Genomic DNA, 25,000 nt, shown 5'->3' with positions numbered 1-25,000 from the left:
TCACTATCTGATAATTAAATTAGTTCTTGTTCGTCTGTGATAAGAAAATTTGCGTTTTGAGAAAAAACAATTGTTTCTCTTCCATTTCTTCGTCAGATATTTAACTTTCTTTCATTTATCCCCCAAAACAAGCTCATCTTCTGTGTGTTTTGGAGAAAACAAGTTTCATGTTCCATACCTTTGCGAGGAAAACAAAAGTATCAAGTTACAAAGTTGGCGCGAAGAGCTAAATTGTCATGTTTGTTTAACTTATTATTGAATTTAAAGTGAATGAAAATCATCGTAAAACACCAGAGTAAAATTTTAAAGCTGTCAGGACAAACAGTAATTGTTCGTAATTTTCGGACCTTGAATGAAAATGCAACCTTGAAACGTACTCACTGCTAAGGGGAAAAGCCCTGGCAGACTACGAAGGTAGATCCAAACCGGAAGTGAGCTGAGCAGGGGTGAGTACTTATGGGACTACCGTGCCAGGGCTATCAATTGCAGTCAGCACTATCTGAGATTGTCTCACTAGTTTTTAGTGCAGAGTGCACTATTGGGATGGTTTGGGGGTTGACATTGCTAAAGCCCTATGGCAATAAGGCAATAAGGCACTATGGCACTATGGCACTATGGCCATAAGGTGTATACTTTAATGTTTGTGTAATTAATTAGTTTCAATTAATTAATTAGGCTTGCAGCAAGGTGGGTAGGATGGGGTAGGTACTTGTGAGCACTACATAAAATGGGTGGTGCATGTACCTACATTGCCTCTTTGATTACTTCAAAAAGCTACATATTTGTTTCAGAAACCCCCTTGCTCTCCTTGTGGTACTTTTCTCTTTAGAACAAAACCAATATTTGCCCTAAACACATGCACAGATTAATAAGCATTAGTGTCAACTACATATCAGGTGGGAGGTACATTTTGTACAAGATCACACACTAACATTGAGCGCTTTTCCTTGTGGTAGAACCCTAATAAGTCATACACATGTGTTCTAGCATTGTTAGCACGATACAAGAATGCTACTGTGACTACGTGTCTTGTGGAATTACGCCTAACTTGGTTCGAGAAATATCATCTGTTGTTTCCACACTACACTAGCACATTTATTTCATCCTTTAATTATCTCTATCAAAATGTTCATATCCGCAGCCAAAACTGTCCCAAGTAAGTGGCATTTAAACTTGTCAAATTGTACAAAACTCCCAGGAAACTGCTCAAATACTGCTGCAGACTCCGTGGCACCTGCTAAAAGCATAAATTTTATCAGTCTCTGACGGGACTCGTTCACTGATGAAGGATATAATCTCTGTCAAGTAGCGTTGTTTACTTTCGATACCTCTCGTTGAAACGCTTCTCAGTGGTATTAATGGATATCAACGTGTATTTTAAATATAAGTGGTTTTATTGTTAATGCCCAAGGTGGCAACAGAACGTCCATGACAAGTTGATAATTAGAGATTAGTTCTTGTTTATCGGTCAAAAGAAAATTTGCATCCTCTTCCATTTCTTTATCCGACATTCAACTTTCTCCCATTTATCTCCAGCTGTGAAAAGAATACAAGCACATCTTCTGTGTGTCTTCAAGAAAACAAGAGTTTCAGGTTACATACCTTTGCAAGGAAAACAGAAGTATCAAGTTACAAACGTTTTCATGAAGAGTAAAATTGTCACATTCGCTTCTTAAATGTATTATGTAATTTAAAATGAGCAAAAATCGACATAAAACACTACAGTAAAATTCGAGAGCTGTCTTGACAAGCGGTAATTAATTGTAAGTTATTCTGGGACTGTGAATGAAAATACACACTTCAAACATAAACACTGCTAAGATTATGTCTCATCAAAATCCCTAGCTGACTAACAAGGTCAATACAAACCAGGAGTGAACGGTAGAGGTTATACAGGAACTGTGTTATGAGTGCTGCCTCAGACCTATACATTACACTCTGCACTATCTGAGATTATCTCACTAGTTAGGGTTGTAAAGAGTTGCCTTTAAATAGAATAAAACCTTGAAATGATCGTGTTCTAGGGTAGAAAATTCTTAAGAGGCAAGAACAAATCAAAACGAAATGAGGATCTCGAAACTACAGCTAACACCTCTACTTGATAATGGACTCAAGATGACTTCGAAACGTGGTAGTTTTATTCTTTTAATATTCATTATCAAATGCATTTCAAAAAGTTAACTTACAATAACTACAGAAATTCTCGTGCGTTCATTGGCTAATTTTCATTGGCAAAAAGCGTACAGACACATGATTTTATAATTTATGCAATGCGTCAACAAGTGAGAGCGGACGATTTGACAATTAACATTGTTATCGTAAAAAGCAAATTGACATCAGTTTTTCATGCATCTGTCTTGTTATTGACAATGAATTTTGCCGTAACATTGTCAAAGTAGTCTGTGGATCCACTCGGCTATCGCCTCGTGGATCCATAGCTACTTTGACAATGTTATGACAACATTCATGATCAATAACAGGACAGACGCATGAAAAACTGACGTCAATTTGTTAGATTGACGAGGGAGGCAACTCTTTGCCCAAACATTTTGGAACGCAGTCCAAAAATTCTCTCCAGTCTCTAAATTGTGCAGCTTCCTTGAAACCGAACAAACACAAAACAAAGTTGAAAGATTTTTTACAACTTGGCCGAATTTGTTTTCAAATAATTTCATGACAGTTTGAGAATTTTAGGGCCTTGTGTAAAGTTTTTTCTCAAAGCACTTTTCGTAACATGATCGTACCTTCACCCTAATCCCAAACCTGTCATCCAGCGCATGCTCGCACTCCCCTCCCATTCCCACACATGTTTTTTGAGATGGCAAATCTGTACAAAATCCTTCCCTGCCCCCAACTGTTGTTGCAGAATCTCACTAAAACATTTTGTTTCCGTCCAGAGATTGGGTGACTTCGTCTGTGCAAGAAAAACTGTGAACTGGGGGAGGGGTTTGTAAAGATTTGTCATATCAAAAATGCATGTGTGGGAGAGGGAGGGGAGCTCAAACGTGTACTGGATGACGCATTTGGATGACGCATTTGGGATGGTAATGGTATGATCATGTTGCGAAAAGCACTTTGAGAAAGAACTTTGCAAAAGACGCCAAAATTGTCCAACTGTTCTGAAAGTATTCGAAAACAAATTTGGACAAGTTGTAAAAAATCTTTCAACTTTGTTTTGTGTTTGTTTGGTTTTGTAGAAGCCGCACAATTTAGAGAATTTTCGGACTGTGTTCTTAATGTTTGGGCAAAGAGTTACCTCCCTTGTCAATATTATATGTAAACCAAAAAAAATTGCACAGCACAAAAATGCCTAGGTACGAGTTAAGCACTACAGTGTTATGCAGGCCATGTAGGTAGCAGTTTTCCCTGTAAAGTACAGTCCCTGTAAATTTACTTTTTTTGTCAAGCTTTGTCTAAACACTTGATTTCACCAATGTGCTTACAACTTACTCTGTTTCAAAACCGTTATCAAAAATTTGGTCAGTGGATGGCTTGCCTGGGTTCTTGCCCGTGGGGCAAGTGAGGAGAGAAAGTTATTTGCGTAAGAGGAAAATATACTTGTCCCACATGAGCGGACGGTTTTTTTTTTCCGAGCCCTGCAAACCACAGTGCAATCACTTTCCTAAGTTATTATAGGTAAATGTAAGTGTGTTTAAGTATAAAACATGTATATCTCTGAAAATTTTTAATTTATTGTTAAATTATAGCTACAGCTCTGTGGGACCAAAGATTTACACCAAAACTGGAGATAAAGGTGAATTAAAAATAATATTCAGTAACTTTTTACAATACACCTTTTTACAATAACTGCAGAAATTTTTGTGCTCTCATTAGGTAATTTTCATTGTCATTAAGTAGGCAGACACCTGAATTAATTTACGCCTTTTTGTAATTGTAAAAGTCAAATTGATGTCAGTTTTTCATGGGTCTACAGGTTCTGTTATTGACAATGAATTTCATCACAACCTTGTCAAAGTAGTTTGCAGATCCTCAGCTACTTTGACAATGCTATCACTAAATTCATAATCCACAGCAGAACAGGCACCTTAAAAAGTGACGTCAATTTGTTAAGTAAATCATCCTGTGAGCTCATACCCAAATTTTTAAGAAAGAATCTGGACTAAGTAGGTTCTCTGATACTATTTATTATAATCCATCAAATATTTTCACTTGCATGATTAGTCTAAATCCATCACATGACCAATATCCGTGCATATTTTCACGCCAGATGGAGGCTATTATTTATATATCTTGTAACACAGATAATGTGTATTTTTATTCCAGATCTAGTTAATCATGTTATCTCAAGCAAAAATCGGTTTCTGAGTTCTTTCCACAATGTTATAGTCATTTACTGATAGAAAACTATAATAAAATACAGGCCAGGAGTGTATCAATTCAGAAAACACTGTATTTGTGATGTTCAATAACTCAAATTTTGGAAAAAACATTTTATGTCAATTTTCTTCAGAAGTGAGAACTTAAGATAACCATAACTTCAAGATTTGAACTCCTGACCAATAGATCCAAAACAGTTTTCCAACACAAGAATTAAATTAAATTAGATTCTTCTTAACAATTAAATTTACTAGTTTTTTCTACAGTGTACACTTAATTTAATTTCAGGTTAATAATTTTTGACTGAAATCAAAGGCTATTTTCATGTATGACAGACTCTATTACACTGGTTTTTGACTGTGATTCGTCATCATCTTTTCTATCACTGCCAACTGTAGGTGGTACACAGGTCTTCAGCAATTCTTCCACACTTTTTCCTGGCTAGTGGACAGCCACTTGGCAAGCTTCCCAGCTATTCCAAGTTGTTACTATTCTTTGAACTTTTCTCCCATCCATAGTTGGAAGTCAGATCAATGCTTTCCCAACAACATCACTTGCCTACATTCTCTGACCATTCCCTTGCAATCTCCTCTTCTTTACTTCTGTGTTGACTGAAGAGACTCCAGACCTCTTCCATTGTTTTTCATTTGAGATGAGCTGCGTCCACCTCACTCCCAAGATCTTTCTCAGTCACTTGTTCTGAAATGTCTCTGGCATCCTATTCCCTTATTAATTCATTTTCCAGTTCTCAGGTCCATATAGCTGGACAGACTTTGTAATAAATTTGTGCAAGTTGATTTAGGCCCTGTTACTGTATATTACAGGGGTTGAAAACACTGACCTTAATTAACTGGTAAAATTCTGCTCTTGCCTTAGTACTTACTCTTGGCACAATGTCTCATAATGATCTTCAGGAATGTAGCTAAGAGAAAACTATCATTGACAAGATCTGCAGGCTTTTCTGGCCTGTGTTACCTAAAAATGGCCCCCAGTAAAACTTCAGCTGGGGATGAGCTATCTTTCATCTGGTGAAATTAGCCGATAGCTGGCTACATCTCTTCAGCCCCACTCTCCCTCCAGACAATTTTAATTTGTCTTCCCTTCTTTACTTGTGCTGTTGTGGGTGAGGCAGTAACCCAACAAGAAATCAAAGAGGTGGTTAAACTTGTGGGAGTTTTGAAACATATCTCTGTGATCAAATTGTTACCTTGATGCACAGCTTCCTACCAGGAGGACCTGTGCTTTGTCCAGTTTCTACCTATTGACCTTTTCAGCATGCCCGGAGCTTCTTGTCCACCAGCTTAGCTCTCCACATTACAGAAACATGCAACCTTCCTTTTCTTGACAAGGTGACGATCTCAAAGGAGAGTATACTTAAATAAACTGGACAAAAATTTGTGACCATTTATTCTTTGTGAGAGCCTCGGAGACAACTTAACTTGAAACTACCAAAGTGAAATTTCCACTGTTCTTGTCTTTACCCTTTAAAGAACAAGGAGACTAAAAGTGTGCACACTCACTTCAACCATCTGTAACTTTCTCAATGGTCAAGTAAAAGTTTTACATTGGATGACATTTTAGCATTATTTTACTGACTTTGATGATTTCTGAATCCCTTTTTTTGGTTTTCTGACATTTTGGAAAAATTAAGAAATGCCAGATCCAAGATAGTTGCTACTTGGATAAAATTGTAACTTTGTAATTACCATGCCAAATGTCATCAAATTATCATATTTGATTAGATATTTTAGAGGTCACAGGGGGGATTATCCCCCTCCTTGGTAATATGAGATCAAAGGTGTAAAATACTGTAGGGTTAAACAAAGTGTATGTTGTTTTTCATTGTGTGTCCAAGGTTGGGATCAGATGTAACTGTATAGGTTCCCATCTCATTATCAAATTTTGATGAAAAGAGAATTAATTTTGCTGCACTGCTGCTTATTGAATAAAGAGGCACACATCAGAACAGCTTATTAAGGTTGGGCCATTTGCTGACCTATCAGGCCATAAATGTCTGCTAAAAATAATGCAGGGGACGAAAAGGCCTTAAGAATATTGCCCACAAGGAGGGTTCAGATCCCCAGGATCCTCAGCTATTGTCCCATCATTGGGTCTCCGAAGTCATTGCTAAATTGCTATTAATAATGTTTCATTTATACAGTTGTAGAATGATTTAATAGTTACAATAATTGAAGGTTTTTGTGCAAAAAGACATATAGCTTTTTGGGCCGATTTTTACTTTTTGCAGGATTGAGCTAATTTTTGGCAGCCTGACTTGTTTTGACATGAAAAGCATTGTTGTGTAATTGTTTTTGTTGATTTGCGCTTTGTTTTCGAGAAATAACGTATGTTAATGATCCTCTTTCGAGGCCTGATCTGAGCTGCCACTAACGATACTACATTTAGGAAATATCACACTGGCTGTGGGTAAAATTTGGGTGGCAGGGAAGGACGACTGGGGAGTAGGGGCCCAGGAAGGGGGCGCTCCTGGGGGAGTACAGATCGGGTGGTACCGGGGGTAGCCACTCTGGAAGAAAAATTCCAGACCTGCCTCCAGGGGTGAGGCCCATACCCCACAGTCCTGGGGGACTGAGGGAACCAGGAGGGGGAGCCCCTCCTGGGGGGAGTACAGATCAGGTGGTACCAGGGGTAGCCACCTTGGAATAGGTAATTTCTCCGGACTTGTCTCCAGTGGGCTAGAGCATTATTGTGGGCTAAAGTGCAGCTAATGGGTGGACTTCCCTGCCACCGTTCTTTATTAACAAACAACAGAAAGTCACCAAAATACAAAGTCTCTGTTCATTGCACTCTGAATGACAAGGTCTAAGGCTTGCTTAGAGACAGATAGCCATAGCCTATGACCATTAATGGTATAATTTTTTTTTATAAACAAATGATATCTATAAGTACATACAGATATATGTTTTTCTAAAAGTAACGGAATAGTAATGTTCAGTATCTATCCACGATGTTCTGAATTGTAGTGTCAAAGCTTGTCCTTTTTTTTTTTTTCAGGAAAGACAAAGTATTAGCCATATTTATGGCGAACATTTCTGTAGATCTAAATGATTTTGTTTATTCACTTAAAGATAGTCCTAAAACGTAGTATCAGGGGTTAAAATGTGTGGAGCAAGGGTTCCAGTCATGGGGGTGGGGGGGGGGGGGGGTGATTGGAGGGAAAAAGAAAAATTAGTGGCAAAGGATCAGCACAAACGAGAAGACTGAATACAACGAGGAGCTTGTGCTTGACTAGAGGTCAGGGGCATGAGGTGGACACGTGAGAGACATCACTGGAACCATTGATACACCGTCTTTTACAGATGCAGATAACAGTGGCCTTACTTAGGAAATGAAAGGTTTGTTGTGATATCTAAAGGGGGTGATTGTTTTCAACTGGGAATCCCTGATGGACTTTGAGATCAGGAATTGGTGGCATGTTACTCATGTTACTGGGATTTACCTATGAGCGTGACAGGAGGTTCGTAGTGTTACATTGCTCTGAAATAAAGTGTTACAATGCAGAATGTGTGTGCCTGTCTTTGAGATATTGTCTCTCAGGTCTCATTAACATCAGTTTATGGATGCCATAAACTTAAACCAAAAAAACTCAGTTTTCCAAGCGGCATCTTTTGGAGTGAATCCTTCGAAGGTGGATTTCGACGCGACACAAACTTAAAAGGTTACTTTCAGTAGCTTTGACAGCATGGTTTTTGTAAAATACATGTTTTTATTTTTGAAAGAAGTAGAGAAATAGACCGGAAAAAAAAAATCGACCAACCGTATCGAACTGCTGTCACGACAAAACAAACTCGACTCCAGCCCATTTAGCACCTTATTCGCTTGCGCTAACGAAGCAACAGTAAGAGAATAGCGTAAATTATATGAATAATCTAGCGGCAAATGCCACGCTTCGGTGACTTCATCATTTAGCAAAACAAAAGGTTTCTTTTGTTTTTCGTTCAACAAAAGATCTCCAAAAGATAACTGAGTTTTTTTGCATACATTATTTCTTGAAAACGAAGTGCAAATCAACAAAAACAATTATGCAGTGATGCTTTTCATGTCAAAACAAGTCAGTCTACCAAAAATTAGCTCAATCCTGCAAAAAATAAAAATCGGCCCAAAAAGCTATATACGCCCTTTTTGCACGAAAGCCTTCATTTGTAATGTAAGCAACTCAAATGTGAATGTGTAAAATTTTAACAGGATATACAAGTACATATGGTGGAGAACGCCGTTCCAAAACTGATGCACTGTTTGAGGCACTAGGAACTTCTGATGAACTGTCTTCTGTCATTGGGTAATAAGTAAAAATGGCTTCATTAACTACATATTAGGAAGGAGTTAACACACCCAAGTGTATTGTTGAGTTGTATGAGCACACATTGTCAAGAATGTTTCAGAACAACAGAGGAGTATTTCTTTTACTTCTGGAGTGTTCTAATAACAACTTGATACAGTGACCATTCCAAAGAAAGTCATGTGTGACAGCCCAGCTGGGCTAGTGGATTTTACTCTCAGGCAGTTAATCATAATAATTGTACACCTTCTCTTAAGCCTGAGCAAAACAATCAAATGTTTGAAATGTTCACCCAACACAATATTCAACGAAACTGTTTTAATTTATCATTTTTTACCCAGGACTTAACAACACATGTGCACACAACTAGCCCTGAGAAATGCTCTCCTGCTGATAGAGACTTTACTCTTACTCAATAGCAGAAATTCCTTGATAATGCCCAATGGATGACTGCAGTATCCACACTGCTGCTGTTCATAAACCTCTAGAAGTAAAAAAATTGTCTCCTCTTTAAATGAATTTATCAGGTATGCACATTCGACAGATTGCCAGGAAATTTGGTCTGAAGATTTCCAAGACATCTTGACAAAAACACTGTTTTTCTGGGTTTCGAAAAAGATCTCAGTCAGTTTTTGATAACCAAATTTGACAGAGAAAATCAATTGTATATGCTGCTAAAATCCTCACCCTGTTTTGTAGAATAACCATTGTGAAATTGATATAATACAGTAATTTGTTTGTGCAACCAAATTCTGTCTGTAGTTTATTTTTATTTGTTACTTTAAAATAGTATTTCCATGTTGTAGACATGGATGGGACATTTACTCGATCCTTCATCCACTCCTTCACTTCCTGTTAGATGTTTTTGTGAATCCACTGACCAATGAATAAGGCTTTCACAGTGGCAGTGAAGTTCAAGCTATGTTCGACCTGAAGGTGAAACAATTTCCTTACCAAGTGATTACTTTAAAATTTATTAGCAATGTTTCTCATTTGTTCTGGGCATTTCTGATGTAAGTCAACTCGATATCTCACCACAGAAATAATCAACATTGAGAAGATTTTTGCTCAAATGCCTCTCTGTAGAAGCTACGCTAGTTGTTTAACATATAAATCTAGCACACATACAACCAAAATTATGAAAGCCAAGGAGGGACTTCAGACTTCAGACTTCCGACTTCAGACTTCAGACTTCAATCTTCAGTTGTAGACTGGATCTAATTCTATCCAGTGAAAGTGTCTTTTAAATCTGTCATCTTGTGTTGTTATGTTTCTTGTCAGAGCCTATAATGTACAAATGCGATGTTAACTACGAAATTACCTAAATACCGTGAGAAAAATGGTTCGTTTTTCTATTAACACATGTGTCCTCCATACTACGACAATTTACACGAACATCGAGAGCATCAAATATAGCCACTTTGCATAATTATTTGAATAGCCTCGTTTTTATGTTTTCAGACGCAGGTTTTTCACATGAAAAGAAGGCTTGGGATCTATAAAGTATTGTTATTCAAATGTCATGTACATTTAAACCAAAAAAATTGGGGGGGAAATGAGAACCAGCAATACAGGGATTTTATCACTTGGTTATGTGTCCAGTACTAACTTAAGTTACATTGTTGCTTTAGTGATCTGATAAAAAGTGGTATTTTCTTCATGTGATGTCTTGGAAAAGGATGACTTCATGAATGTTTTTAACAGGGTCACATCTCTTTATGTATTCTCTTATCATTGTATTTTGCACTCCTTTGTAACAAATTAATATGCCAGTGTTCTTTAACGTCATTATTCACCTGTCTAGCTTCATATATATTAAATGATATATGACCAACAGATTTAAAAACTCAGCTGAATGGCATCAAAAATGCCACTGTTTACAGATGATCCATTTTAAAAGTTGAGTGGCTCATAGCCACTTAATGTAAGCTTTGCATTGCATGGTTTTTTTTTTTTCAGTTAAGAACACCTACAAAGGTTCCGTGGGATTAAATCTAGAACAAAGGAAAATACAAATCAAGCTTGTAAAAACTGATTTTAATGTACAGCAGTTACATATTCATTATAATTTAATCATTAGAGGTGTGTTTCAGTTTTGTTTCATTTTTATAAGTTGCATTTGTTTGATGTCTTTATCCTGCAGAGTAGCCAGGGAATTCTGTGAAGAAGGAGGACATAAAGATGTTATGCAGAAACTTGAAGAGGTAATTACATTCCTTTCATTTATATAGATTTGTTACTTTCATTAATCCAGAGTGGTAGATCATTATCTAGCAGCACATAGTTAGATGGATAGATGGATGTCTTTTTGTTGCAGTTTAATCTTTTACTGCAGTTAGCTTTGTGCTTATATTAATAGGCTAAATATATTGTGAACATGTATTTACATATTTAACAATGACCCCCCCCCCCCCTCTCCTTGACCCCCTGCTATTTTGAACTAGAGATATAACTGAGCAAGAAATTTTAGTATGAATTGAAAAAGGGATGATTCTACTATTTCTGATTTTCTATCACTGATCCACAATAAAGCATAATTTGTTGAATGTTTTGATTATGCTTGAAATAATTATGCCTCCCAAAATGTCAGCAATAACAAAGATTTGGTTTGTAAGAGACAACTGTGGTGAGCAAGAGCAAACGTGTACACATGTGTTTGATAAATTTTTCAATGTAATTCTGCAGGTCCAGTGCATCCTTCAAGATGTTGGCTCAAATATTGCAACACCTCGGCAGTCATCAACTGATCGAAATATAAGTGAGAATGGCTTTTTCTTCCCAATTTTAGGCTTACCATTGTTTCAAAAAGAAACTAGCCCATCAGGGAGATGGTTATGGGTCTGCTTGTGATATTGTACTAAAGGTTCAAGGTGTAAATGTTGCATATGCACACTGAAGTTGCTTTGGACACTATATACTGTATACAGGTAGGAGGCGGCCTGTTGTCATTCGCAAATTTTGTGCTTGGGGCTTGCATTTATGACAAGAATTTGCTTCTTGAACTTCCCTTCTGTACAAGCTAAGGGTGAAGGGAACAAGTGAAGATTACTGATTTGATAAAGGCCCTGTCGGGTTATTTTGTTCTGATTGATAAGACTGACTTCGATTGAATTTGTTCGCTGCTGAGGTCTCTGTGTCATTTTTAAATATAAAAGCAAACTCTTTATTATTTCGTTTGTCCTATTTATTTGTATATTAAGAAGTATAACATTGGCATTTAAATGAACAATTTATTTCGTAAAGATAAGAATGAAAAGATGTTTTTAAAACTGAAACTAAGGAACATATTTTTGTTTGCTTTAATTTTCAGGAAAAACTGAGTTCAATCCAGAAAATGTAATAACACTGGAAGACTGGATAGATACGTATCATAATCAACTTCCTCCACTTAGAAGTTTTATTTTACCAGTAAGTGTTGGGAGAGTAATTCTAATCAAAAGAGTGAGTTTTGATTTGTCAGCGATGTTATAAATATGTACCTGTCATCCAAGCAGTTTAAGACCTCGTCTGTAACAGTAGCAAGTAACTTCTTACTTAGACTGACGGATGGACAGTTGGACAGACAGACAGACAGACAGATGGATGGACTGACTGATCATGACTTACTGACTGTTAGACAGAAGCATTATTCCTCCCAGTTCATGAGAAACCTAGAGCTGATTGGTTCCCAGCTAATGAGAGCTCTCTCTCTGTCGGCGTGAATTCTACTCATTTTGTGTGTGGTATCGTATCAAATATATGTCTGGAATAATACACAAGTTGTCCAAGGGTGAGATGGAGCTGACCTGATTGAATCCATCTTGACTGGAATCCTTCTGGTTGTTTTCTGATCGCTTTCCCTACCTGACATCAGAAGTCCGTGAGGCCAACTCCTTCTTTCATATTTGATTGGCAATTCTTCTCTGTTTTTGTAACTCTTTTAATGCTAGGTGGATTTTCTGGTAGGGTTTCCTTTTCTTAGCTGCATGTCCCTGTTAGTAAGGCACTGGAGTCTGTCCATTCACCTTTGCCACTCAACAACTGTTAATGTAGCAAAAAGCACTACGTAAACAGTGTCATGACCCAGGGGGGTACTTTGGGAATTTCTGGGTGGGGATGTGCCGCTGGGACCCTAGAACCCTTAGCCTTTACCAGAGCTAGTTCAGCTGAATTTTGCTTCCCTATACTAGAGTAAACTCCCCAAATCCCCCCATCAATCGACACTGTTGAGGCTGATTTGCGTAAATTTAAACTTGTCGATTTGATTTTTTATATCTTTGAGTGGCAATTCCTGGTTTCCTTAGTCTAGATAAAATCTTCAACAAACTAGTCAGTTTTGTGAAAAATTATTACCTATTCTAGATCCAAACGCTCTGATTTATATACCCTATCCTAGAGTAAACTGCTTGAAAACCATACCCTTCACAGCGGCACATACCTATATAGCCCATATATGGCAGTACCCCCCCCCCCCGGGTCATGACATGGACCTGTGGCATCTGGTTCACTGGCAGAGCCCGTGTATGATGTTGGACATGGATTGACGATAACAAACTACAGCTGATGGCTCCTACCAGCCTTCAACACCAGTAATTACAACAGTGGTTTGTCGTCTACATTTCTCAACACTGGACCAAACAATGTTTACATATGTCAGACAAACAGCAGTTAATGTGCATTAAAGTAATAGTGACCGTGTAAATGTTACATGTAAATGGTAAAAGGAGCAGTGCAGTGACGTAATTTCTTTCAGTCAGGTGGGAAAAGCGGTGCAATGTTACATGTTGCAAGGTCAGTTTGTCGACGAGCTGAAAGAAGGTGAGCTATTCAAAGATTAATAATGTCAACAAACAACCTTCATCTACATCTACATTTTAATGAGTTAAGTCTGTAAAAAACTCGTAAGACATCACACCGACTGTAGAAGAAAAAATAAATAGATATAAATAAAAACGGTAGGTTGAAATAAGGCATCTAAAAATCTAAACTGAAAATTTAAAGTAATAAAATAAAATAGATAAAATACTATCGTTTTTACTTTAAGAAACGCTGAAAAATTGGATTTAAAAGAGTGTAGAGAATTTGAGGTTAACTATCTCTTCCGGGAGGCAGTTCCAGTCAGTTCCATCCTTATTTGCATGTGGCTTCTTCCAATGCAGTCATTGGAGTGATAACATGTTAATCAAGAATTAAAACTAGATCACTCCTCCAGGTCATGAGTGTAAAAACTTGGATAATGCCTTATGAAATTTTTAAAGTTCTCCTACTTATATTAAATATTTAAGAATGGTTGACTGTTAGGATCGAGAAACGCCGGTCAACGACCCATTTGGCAAATCGCTCATATTTTGCCCAAAGACGCCCTTAGGTGACCTTATTCTAAAAATCATATTATAAGGTTTCAGCGAATTTTTATTTTTCAGAAATTTGCGAAAATTTGAAAGCGCGGTCAAAGTGCGGTTTTTCGTGTAATCAAATGACCGAAATAAGGTGCGAGGACGAAGCGCTGCTAAAGTCTTAAAATAAATTCAGTTGACTTCAAACTTCACACAAATGTGGAAAAACCACTCTAATTTATTTCTCGTTTTAAACTAATCTCAGATATGTTGATATAGTGGTTTTCCAAACCATTTTAAAAACACCTATGAAGCGTGTGAGAAATAACAGCAAAATATAGGTCATGTTTAACAGCATAAAAATGCATCTGGTACCTCACTTTCCCATTATTTTACTTTACAGCCTTAAAATATCATTATTAAACATATACCATGCCAAGTCTCATGCTCGAACTCGCAGTATTTCCCTTTGAGAAAAACGAAAATCTATGTCAATGTGTTGGGCGCAAATAACACAATAATTATACACGAACAAGAGACAAATCAATTTCAATGGCGAAAGTAAAAGGCTATCTATCATTAGTTAAAATCCCGTCAATTCACTGCTATCAGTAGAAACATAATGTCCACTACATAAAAACTGTTTTTAGACGTTTTCGATCGAAACATTGCGCGTTTACTTTGCTTAATTTCCTGCCGCCGTCATGTCTAGTTTGTCACCGTGTGTATTTCCTTTATGTAAACAACACTGTGAATGGTTGTCATAACAAACGCAAAGAGATTTTCTGGAACCTCGATGTTTTCGATTCTCCAAAACGCTTTAAGTTCGTTAAGACACAATTATGGGTCAACTTGGAATGCTGTTTAGCATTAAGGACGTTAAAGGACTGTAAATTAATCGAGTTGAAGTATCTTAAAGCAAATCAAAATCGCGCCCCTACGCTAATTGCTAAACAGCTGATCTCCTTTCAAGTTTAAGAAGTCGAGAGGTTAATCCGGCGATGTATTACCGGTACAGCAACAAAATCAAACCGAGGTCATCAAAAGTGTAAGTTTAAAAAAGTAGTGGCAAGTACGAAATAAATTTCGCCTATATGAATTGGAAACAAGGAGTGAAACGGTCTGACCCGAAACAAATAAACAAAATATTAATACGACTAATTTAATCCGAAAACGTTACAGAAAACATACCTAAAAACCGTCGATTTCCCTCAATACCACTCCACATTGCCTTAAAGAGGCCAAGCTCTCTGCTGTAAGAATAAGGGGGCCTCATGAATCTGTTTTTATTATATCGGCAACCATGCTGCGTGGCTGATATTCGAGACTCGGTAAAAGTTGTCACACAACCCTACGAGCAGCCCAGTCACGCTTTCACTGCTCTCGCGCAAATGTTCAACATTTGGCAATTACTGTACAAGTTTAATGTAGTGACAGTAGATTAAAATGCGCTTTTTAAAGCTCTCCTATCCAGGAGTAATTATTTCTTGTTCTTGAATGGCTCTTAGTTGTAGCTACAGTCGGGGAGGGGGGGGGGTGTACTCCCGGAATTACAGTGGAACCCCGTTAATACGGACACCAAGGGGACATGCCAAAATGTCCGTATTAACGGGGTGTCCGTATTAACCGGGGTCCTCGGGAAAAAGTCAGGGACACGTGTTTTATTGATACAAACACTAAGGCCGACACTTGTACGGCAACAAAACGTTTTAATTGTACTGTAAATTACAAATCATTAACTGTATCACTCTCGGTGAAATTTTGCCTTTGCAACCAGAACCGGGAAATGGTGAGGACAAAAACGCAGTCGCCGCGCTAAAGGAAAGTCGAGTTATCGGCCACATTCCATATCACCTCGCAAACACCAAAAACCGCACTGGTATAGTCATCCATTTTATTTCAAAGCCTACTAATCGAGGATCAGTTGAAGTATGTGGAAAAGCAGTTAATCGGGGTGGAGACCTTGGTATGGAAATACCGTGTGTTTATATTTTTGATGGTCCTAGGAAGCACGTGGATTTACTTGAACAATTATTAGACGTTGGCAACAACCCAGCAATACGAACGGAGGCCGATGCTGATAGTGGCAAGCATAAGACGTCAAAGAGGAAGAAGGCTACAAGCAAGGAGTGTAGCAAAAGACCAAGAAAGTGAAACTTTTGTGTAAGCGTATCAGGCAGAAAACTTTATATAAGGACTGCAGACTGGGTAATGCACCGGAAGAAAGAACTGGTCAAATGCGTCATGCTATTTTGCCACTGTTTCATGTAGTAATAAGATTGTATTAACCCGCCGAAATCTGTCATAATTTGACCAGGGTACAAAATCTCTAATTAGCACATAATCATGACAATGACAATAGACAATGCACAGATACAAACAGTGTCCGTAAAGCGGGGTTGACGATGTATATAAGAGTTTGTCGCTCGGGACACAGAAAAGTGTCCGTTGTCCGTATTAACGGGTGTCCGTAATAAGCGGGTTAATTTTAGAAAAAATATATGAGCTTTTCGTCGGGGAAAACGAAACTGTCCGTAATATCGGGGTGTCCGTATTAAGCGGGTGTCCGTAGAGCGGGGCTCCACTGTAATAAGTAGTTCTTTGTGAAAAACTATTTTAAGGAAAGTAATCTGTTCGCGAGATCTATGTTTTCAGATGTTCTAGAGTGATTAGTTTGTTAAGGCACTGTTGCGCTGCGCCTGCGCGCAATGTCGGACAAAAAGTACATTAGATCATCTGTTATACTTCAGAAGAAACCCTTGACCATTAGCATGTTCATAAAGCTAAATAGTATCATTGTAACAGCATCAGTTCATTAGAATAACACAGAGGCCTATTAGGGTAAGGCGTAGGGACAATCGGCAGTCCTTCCACCAGTGGTTCACTATCACTCTTCTCGGTTAAGCTTTGCGAGTTGCCTGACTTAACTCGTGGCCCCCGGCGACGCCCATCTAGTAGTATGTCACCACCCCAGTATGTGAGTGTGTGTCGAAAGAAAACTTGAGATTCTATCAAATACGATTAGCATTACAACCAGACCGATTACGTGTTGGACAACGCTAAATTATAATGTGCAACAGGCTTTTCCGGTTTAAATGCTTTTCCACCTGTCCACGGTCAATGCAATATGCGCGCCAACAAGTAATTGACTCAGCGGAACTAAACTCAAAATTATTTAGCTTAGGGATCCCTGTGATACTTCGAGAATCATCTGGTGTTTCAGTGTTACCTTTAACAGCTGAAGACCACTTAATTTTCCACGGCATACAGATATCCGAAATTTCCGGGAGTACACCCCCCCCCCCCCCTCTCCCCGACTGTAACTACAACTAAGAGCCATTCAAGAACAAGAAATAACTGCTCCTGGATAGAAGAGCTTTAAAAAGCGCATTTCAATCTACTGTCACTACATTAAACTTGTACAGTAATTGCCAAATGTTGAACATTTGCGCGAGAGCAGTGAAAGCGTGACTGGGCTGCTCGTAGGGTTGTGTGACAACTTTTACTGAGTCTCGAATATCAGCCACGCAGCATCTTTGCCGATAAAAACAGATTCATAAGGCCTCCTATTCTTACAGCAGAAAGCTTGGCCTCTTTAAGGCAATGTGGAGTGGTATTGAGGGGAATCGACGGCTTTTAGGTATGTTTTCTGTAACGTTTTCGGATTAAATTAGTCGTATTAATATCTAGTTTATTTGTTTCGGGTCAGACCGTTTCACTTCTTGTTTCCAATTTATATAGGCGAAATTTATTTCGAACTTGCCACTACACTTTTAAACTTACACTTTTGACGACCTCGGTTTGATTTTGTTGCTGTACCGGTAATACATTACCGGATTAACCTCTCGACTTCTTGAACTTGAACGGAGATCGGCTGTTTAGCAATTAGCGGAAGGGCGCGATTTTGATTTGCTTCAAGATATTTCAACTCGATTAATTTAAAGTCCTTTAACGTCCTTAATGCTAAACAGCATTCCAAGTTGACCCACAATTGTGTCTTAACGAACTTAAAGCGTTTTAGAGAATCGAAAACATCGAGGTTCCAGAAAATCTCTTTGCGTTTGTTTTAACAACCATTCATAGTGTTGTTTACATAAAGGAAATACACACGGTGACAAACTAGACATGACGGCGGACAGGAAATTAAGCAAAGTAAACGCGCAATGTTTCGATCGAAAACGTCTAAAAACAGTTTCTATGTAGTGGACATTATGTTTCTACTGATAGCAGTGAATTGACGGGATTTTAATTAATTATAGCCTTTTACTTTCGCCATTGAAATTGATTTGTCTCTTGTTCTTGTATAATTATTGTGTTATTTGCGCCCAAAACATTGACATAGATTTTCGTTTTTCTCAAAGGGAAATACTGCGAGTTCGAGCATGAGACTTGGCATGGTATATGTTTAATAATGATATTTTAAGGCTGTAAAGTAAAATAATGGGAAAGTGAGGTACCAGATGCCTTTTTATGCTATTAAACATGACCTATATTTTGCTGTTATTTTCCACACGCTTCATAGGTGTTTTTAAAATGGTTTGGAAAACCACTATATCGACATATCTGAGATTAGTTTAAAACGAGAAATAAATTAGATTGGTTGTTCCACGTTTATGTGAAGTTTGAAGTCAATTGAATTTATTTTAAGACTTTAGCAGCGCTTCGTCCTCGCACCTTATTTCGGTCATTTGATTACACGAAAAACCGCACTTTGACCGCGCTTTCATATTTTCGCAAATTTCTGAAAAATAAAAATTCGCTGAAACCTTATAATAGGATTTTTAGAATAAGGTCACCTAAGGGTATCTTTGGGCAAAATATGAGCGATTTGCCAAATGGGTCGTTGACCGGCGTTTCTCGATCCTAACAGTCAGCCATTCTTAACTTTTTCAGTCCACACTATACCTACCCTTAGTCAAGCACAAAAGTCATTCAGCGAATTTCTAATATGTACTCTTGTCTAGCCAATCCTTTCAACTCTTTGGTGGCAAATCCAGTTTCCCCTCACTCCCCCTGCGATCTGAGGGAACTAAGCAATTTTAAGAGAGTTTTATGTAGTGGATTGGAGAGTCCTGAATATTTTCTTGTAGTTAATATACCCAAACTAAAAAATAGCATGTTTGTCTTTCTCAACCTCTTTGTAATTTTTTCCCCGTAATCTATTCCCCACCCCTCTCCCCAGTAAAGAGTTTTTAACGACAAATTGCTTAACCAAGGGACAGATTTCAGCCACCTAGTCTGGCTTTGTGCAAAGGATGTATTTGTGTTTAGCAAGAAAATAACTGTGCATTGTTTTGTTGCTCTTGTTTAGAGTAGTACCTCTGGTCCAAAGCGGAAGTGTAGATCCAGAAGTTGGTACTTTCCTAAATAGGTAATTAATGGACTTAACTTTAATATGCTTGCTGTCTCTTTAATAGGTAGTGACTATTCGTGATTTTGTTGATACCCACCACTCGGTGATAGGTATATTAGAATCAAAAACTATGGTAACAGTTTCCAAGAATTTCGAATCTTTACTATTACTTTGATGGGTTAGCACTTTCACTTTTCACCAGTTGATGCTACAGATAGAATCAAATGAACGCGTAATCATTGGTGAAAAAAGCTGTGGTCAATTTTGTTGTCATGAGAGATTAGTCTAACAAGAACCAACTATTCACACTAAGAAAACTGAATACGTTAGGAAACTTAATCAATTTGACCTAAATAATCTTTTAGAAATAGTGTCACTTTTAGGAAACACTTTTGATAAAGGGCTGCAAATACTGAAGTCCCAAAAACCTTATTGCAACCGCAAGTAAAATCTAGGGATCACAATGAGCCGATTAAAAACTATCATGTAATGCGAACTTTCTGAGAGTAAGCAAACAGGTATTAATTACAAAAATTAATTGTCAAGAAGGGTCGGGCTAGATTGAGGCATATCGAATTTTAGTCGTAAAATTAACGGAAGTAAAAATGTACCCTGTCTACTTGATCTAGCGTTTACGCTTGCATTACACTTGTTTGGTTTGGCAGTGGATATCTTCGTCTTGATGTAATTCATTTGTACAATTTTTTTTATTGTAATTCACTAGTAGCATGTAAATTCCACACGAAATTCAGTCGCTTGACTGCTAGGTGTTTATTTTTTAATAAATACTTTTTCTATCTATTTATCTAAACAAGTGACCCGAGGCAGCCCTACCCCGGTTAAGTATGTAATTATTGCTATTACCATATGAGGAAGTAGCAGATCCCATTAAAATAGTGCTCAATACACATATAGTGTAGAGCTGAGTATATGAGTAATAACGAAGAGGCAAGATTTGCTGTTACTCCGAGTTTCGTGCTTACGCACTCATCAGACAGTATTTAATGATAAGCATTCCTATCATCTAGATATATATACACGGTATTAAACAATAGGCTAATTTCTGGACTAGTTGCATTACAATAAGTGATAGTTATACTGGAAAACAATAGGTGTGAAGACAGAAATTACGGGGACGAGTATAAACTGCGTGGGTGCAGTACAATATAAAGAAAGTGTCAAGCGTTCTTCAAGTAGAATTTGTTCTCGTGCCGGCATTTAGAAATAAGTTCTGATCTTTTGTTTAGTAGATTGTCGTTGCTATGTTTGATAATCATTAGTTTTTCTGTGAGGCAGAGGTCGCATCGTTTGGAAATGTTGTTGTAGGGTCTTGCACGGCTAATAATTGACCATTTGATGTTGAAGTCTTGTTTTTTGTCGTGTAGTTGCCAGATGTATTTAGAAAGCTCGGTGCTGTTGATGTGTTTTCTGTGCTTAAATGTGGATTTGTGCTGCGAGAATCTCTGTTTGAATGTTCCTTCTGTCAGTCCAATGTAGTTCTTGGTTGTGTTGTTAGTTGTAACTTGTGCGTTGTAGATTACACTGGAAGTCAGGCATTTGTTGTCTAGCGGGCATTGGTCTTTTTTGCGGCAGTTGCATTGCTCTCCGGTGGTTGCGTTGGCGTTGTTGTCGGCGTTTGTTATTTTCATGTTGTGTTTGTTGATTACTGTTTTCATGTTGTCCATGCAACTGTAGCTGACTTTGACGTTGTTTTTGTTGAAGAGGCTGTGGTATTTATGTTGGTTCGGAAAGTGCTTAGATATGAGCTTCAGGAATGTTCTACCGATGTTTGTCTTTACGTTTTTACTAAATGGAGGGTTGTACCATATAATGTTTCTTTGTCTGTTGCGTCGGGGGCGTGTTGGTTGATTGTCTTCGTTGTAAATTAGTGTTTCAGAGTATCCGCTGGCTTTCAAAGCAGTTTCGTAGATTGGTTTGGCCTTGTTGAATTCGTGTTCGTTGCATGAGTTGGCGGAAATACGGCGATTGATGGATGCTGGAAGTTGCTTTATTATGTTAGGTGGGTGGTTAGACTTTGTGTTGATGTACTGCGGTTCGTCGTTAGGCTTTCTGTAGGGGCAGTAGGTCCCTTTTGTAAGATCGAAGGTGACGTCCAGGTAGTTAACAATTTTCATGTTAGTCTGTATGGTAATGTTGAGTCCATATGTCTTGAAGCGTCTTGTTATGTCCTTCCTTGTACGGTCTGCTTGAGGTCCGGAGATGTTTTTGAAGATGGCAAGTCCGTCGTCTCTGTAAAGCCCGATGTTGTCTATCCCGTATGTGTTACACAGGTCGTCGAGAATGAATAAGCCTACGAGCTCGCATACTTCGGCTCCGTCGAAGCTGCCCATAGTAACGTCAAAAGAACTGTTGTTTTTCTTGATCCAGGCGGTGTTACTGTCAAAGAGAAGGGATTTTCTTGAATGCATAATAATATCGATGTCGCGGTCCGTAATGGAAGTGAATTGTTTGGCGAAGTTGATTGCGTCTGTAAGAAGTTTCTCAGTAATGGAAGGGTAGAAGTTCTCAATGTCAAATACGGCGAAGGTATGTTGATCTTTGTGTTGTATAGAGGAGAACCAGTTGATGACGGATGATGAGTTTTTCCATTGGTTAAGGCCAGTCTTCTGTCTCACAGTCGTGTTAATGTTCGCGAGGATTTCTTTACTGATACGTCCAATCTCACTTTTTGCAGGGTTAATGAGTCTACATGTAGGTTTGTTCTGGAAGTTGTCTTTATGGTCTTTGAGTGTTATAAAAGCCTGTCGCTCAGCCATGCGTTCCGCGCGGTCGTCAATGTTCAGATTAGTAGCAATGACTTGAGCTTCTTTGTTAATAGCAGTAATCGTATTAGAATTTGCTTTCTTGTACGTCGATGTGATATTGTCCTTGAGAAGCTTGTCGTGCGAAGCTTTGTCTACTTCGTAGTAGTTGGTTGTTTTGTCAGCAGGTATGAATGTTTTTGTGGAGTTGTTTATTTTCCTAATGTCTTGTTGTAGATGGTCTTGGAAGTCATCTCGTATTTGCCTGAATTCAATGTTCTTGATCATTTCGTACACGTCAGTTTCAAAGTTGTTTAGGTCTTCGTTCTGAGGAGGGCATTTTCTTGATTTAAAACCAAAGTTGTTGTTGTCAATGTTGTCGTCGTCGTTGTTGTGGTCTGTGTTATTCTTATCTTTATTCTGTTCGAAGAAGAAGGCTTTCCAACGCATACGCTTGATTACACTTTCGGTCTTTTCGATGAGTTTCTTGAGGTAGGAGTTTCTTGGTGGGATAGGAATGTTCTTCATTGAATAGTTGAATCTTGTTTTCTCCATTGTGGATAACGGCGATCGGCGAAAAGTGCTCTACTGTTGTTAAGCAGGAGCGAATATAACCATATGAGGAAGTAGCAGATCCCATTATAACACTCAAAGACCATAAAGACAACTTCCAGAACAAACCTACATGTAGACTCATTAACCCTGCAAAAAGTGAGATTGGACGTATCAGTAAAGAAATCCTCGCGAACATTAACACGACTGTGAGACAGAAGACTGGCCTTAACCAATGGAAAAACTCATCATCCGTCATCAACTGGTTCTCCTCTATACAACACAAAGATCAACATACCTTCGCCGTATTTGACATTGAGAACTTCTACCCTTCCATTACTGAGAAACTTCTTACAGACGCAATCAACTTCGCCAAACAATTCACTTCCATTACGGACCGCGACATCGATATTATTATGCATTCAAGAAAATCCCTTCTCTTTGACAGTAACACCGCCTGGATCAAGAAAAACAACAGTTCTTTTGACGTTACTATGGGCAGCTTCGACGGAGCCGAAGTATGCGAGCTCGTAGGCTTATTCATTCTCGACGACCTGTGTAACACATACGGGATAGACAACATCGGGCTTTACAGAGACGACGGACTTGCCATCTTCAAAAACATCTCCGGACCTCAAGCAGACCGTACAAGGAAGGACATAACAAGACGCTTCAAGACATATGGACTCAACATTACCATACAGACTAACATGAAAATTGTTAACTACCTGGACGTCACCTTCGATCTTACAAAAGGGACCTACTGCCCCTACAGAAAGCCTAACGACGAACCGCAGTACATCAACACAAAGTCTAACCACCCACCTAACATAATAAAGCAACTTCCAGCATCCATCAATCGCCGTATTTCCGCCAACTCATGCAACGAACACGAATTCAACAAGGCCAAACCAATCTACGAAACTGCTTTGAAAGCCAGCGGATACTCTGAAACACTAATTTACAACGAAGACAATCAACCAACACGCCCCCGACGCAACAGACAAAGAAACATTATATGGTACAACCCTCCATTTAGTAAAAACGTAAAGACAAACATCGGTAGAACATTCCTGAAGCTCATATCTAAGCACTTTCCGAACCAACATAAATACCACAGCCTCTTCAACAAAAACAACGTCAAAGTCAGCTACAGTTGCATGGACAACATGAAAACAGTAATCAACAAACACAACATGAAAATAACAAACGCCGACAACAACGCCAACGCAACCACCGGAGAGCAATGCAACTGCCGCAAAAAAGACCAATGCCCGCTAGACAACAAATGCCTGACTTCCAGTGTAATCTACAACGCACAAGTTACAACTAACAACACAACCAAGAACTACATTGGACTGACAGAAGGAACATTCAAACAGAGATTCTCGCAGCACAAATCCACATTTAAGCACAGAAAACACATCAACAGCACCGAGCTTTCTAAATACATCTGGCAACTACACGACAAAAAACAAGACTTCAACATCAAATGGTCAATTATTAGCCGTGCAAGACCCTACAACAACATTTCCAAACGATGCGACCTCTGCCTCACAGAAAAACTAATGATTATCAAACATAGCAACGACAATCTACTAAACAAAAGATCAGAACTTATTTCTAAATGCCGGCACGAGAACAAATTCTACTTGAAGAACGCTTGACACTTTCTTTATATTGTACTGCACCCACGCAGTTTATACTCGTCCCCGTAATTTCTGTCTTCACACCTATTGTTTTCCAGTATAACTATCACTTATTGTAATGCAACTAGTCCAGCAATTAGCCTATTGTTTAATACCGTGTATATATATCTAGTTGATAGGAATGCTTATCATTAAATACTGTCTGATGAGTGCGTAAGCACGAAACTCGGAGTAACAGCAAATCTTGCCTCTTCGTTATTACTCATATAATTATTGCTATTATAATTACCGCGGGAACAGACTAAAGCTCAAAACGAGCGTAGTGACCCCCATTTTTTATTATCGAATTGTGACTAGATTGTTAGACTCTCTCCAAAGTTTAAAAATACTTCGTTGAAGGGAATTAGAACCACGTCGAATTTTGAAAAATTTAAGGTGGCCCTGAACCCCCTGAAGAGAATCGTTTTCAACTTCACAATCGTATCGTGACAGCGTAACATGCGGTAAAAATGGGGTTGGAAGGGGGGGGGGGGTGGTGGAGGTGGTGGAGGTGATCGATGACCGAATTCGTTCTTGAGTTATAAACGCTTAAAGCTTAAAATAAAAAACGTGTTTGAGCTGCCTAAACTTTTCCTATCGTAACCTGTTATTTCACAAAAGATAAACAAAGCTTCTTTAGCAAGACCCTATCAATGATAATGCGTTCATTTTGATTCCATTTATGTAGCATC

The 25,000-nt window shown here is 38.4% G+C and overlaps 1 protein-coding gene across 2 annotated transcripts in view; it reads left to right on the top strand.

The window, feature by feature from the left end:
* The window catches only part of LOC145462476 (corrinoid adenosyltransferase MMAB-like), a 35,843-nt gene that overhangs the window by 3,497 nt on the left and 7,346 nt on the right, over positions 1-25,000 (top strand). Inside the window, exons 2-8 of one of the 2 annotated variants that reach the window (XM_081446013.1) lie at positions 3,708-3,754; positions 8,545-8,638; positions 10,782-10,842; positions 11,324-11,396; positions 11,949-12,046; positions 13,371-13,435; positions 19,265-19,324. In XM_081446013.1, the coding sequence (XP_081302139.1) occupies positions 3,708-3,754; positions 8,545-8,638; positions 10,782-10,842; positions 11,324-11,396; positions 11,949-12,046; positions 13,371-13,435; positions 19,265-19,324 (498 nt within the window). Of the gene's footprint in view, positions 1-3,707; positions 3,755-8,544; positions 10,843-11,323; positions 11,397-11,948; positions 12,047-13,370; positions 13,436-19,264; positions 19,325-25,000 lie in introns of both variants that reach the window. The other variant, XM_081446014.1, reaches the window with a different exon arrangement.

This window comes from Orbicella franksi, chromosome 12 (genome assembly GCF_964199315.1).
Source record: "Orbicella franksi chromosome 12, jaOrbFran1.1, whole genome shotgun sequence".
Classification (NCBI taxonomy): Eukaryota; Metazoa; Cnidaria; class Anthozoa; order Scleractinia; family Merulinidae; genus Orbicella; species Orbicella franksi.
This window is presented reverse-complemented; position numbering and strand designations above follow the sequence as displayed.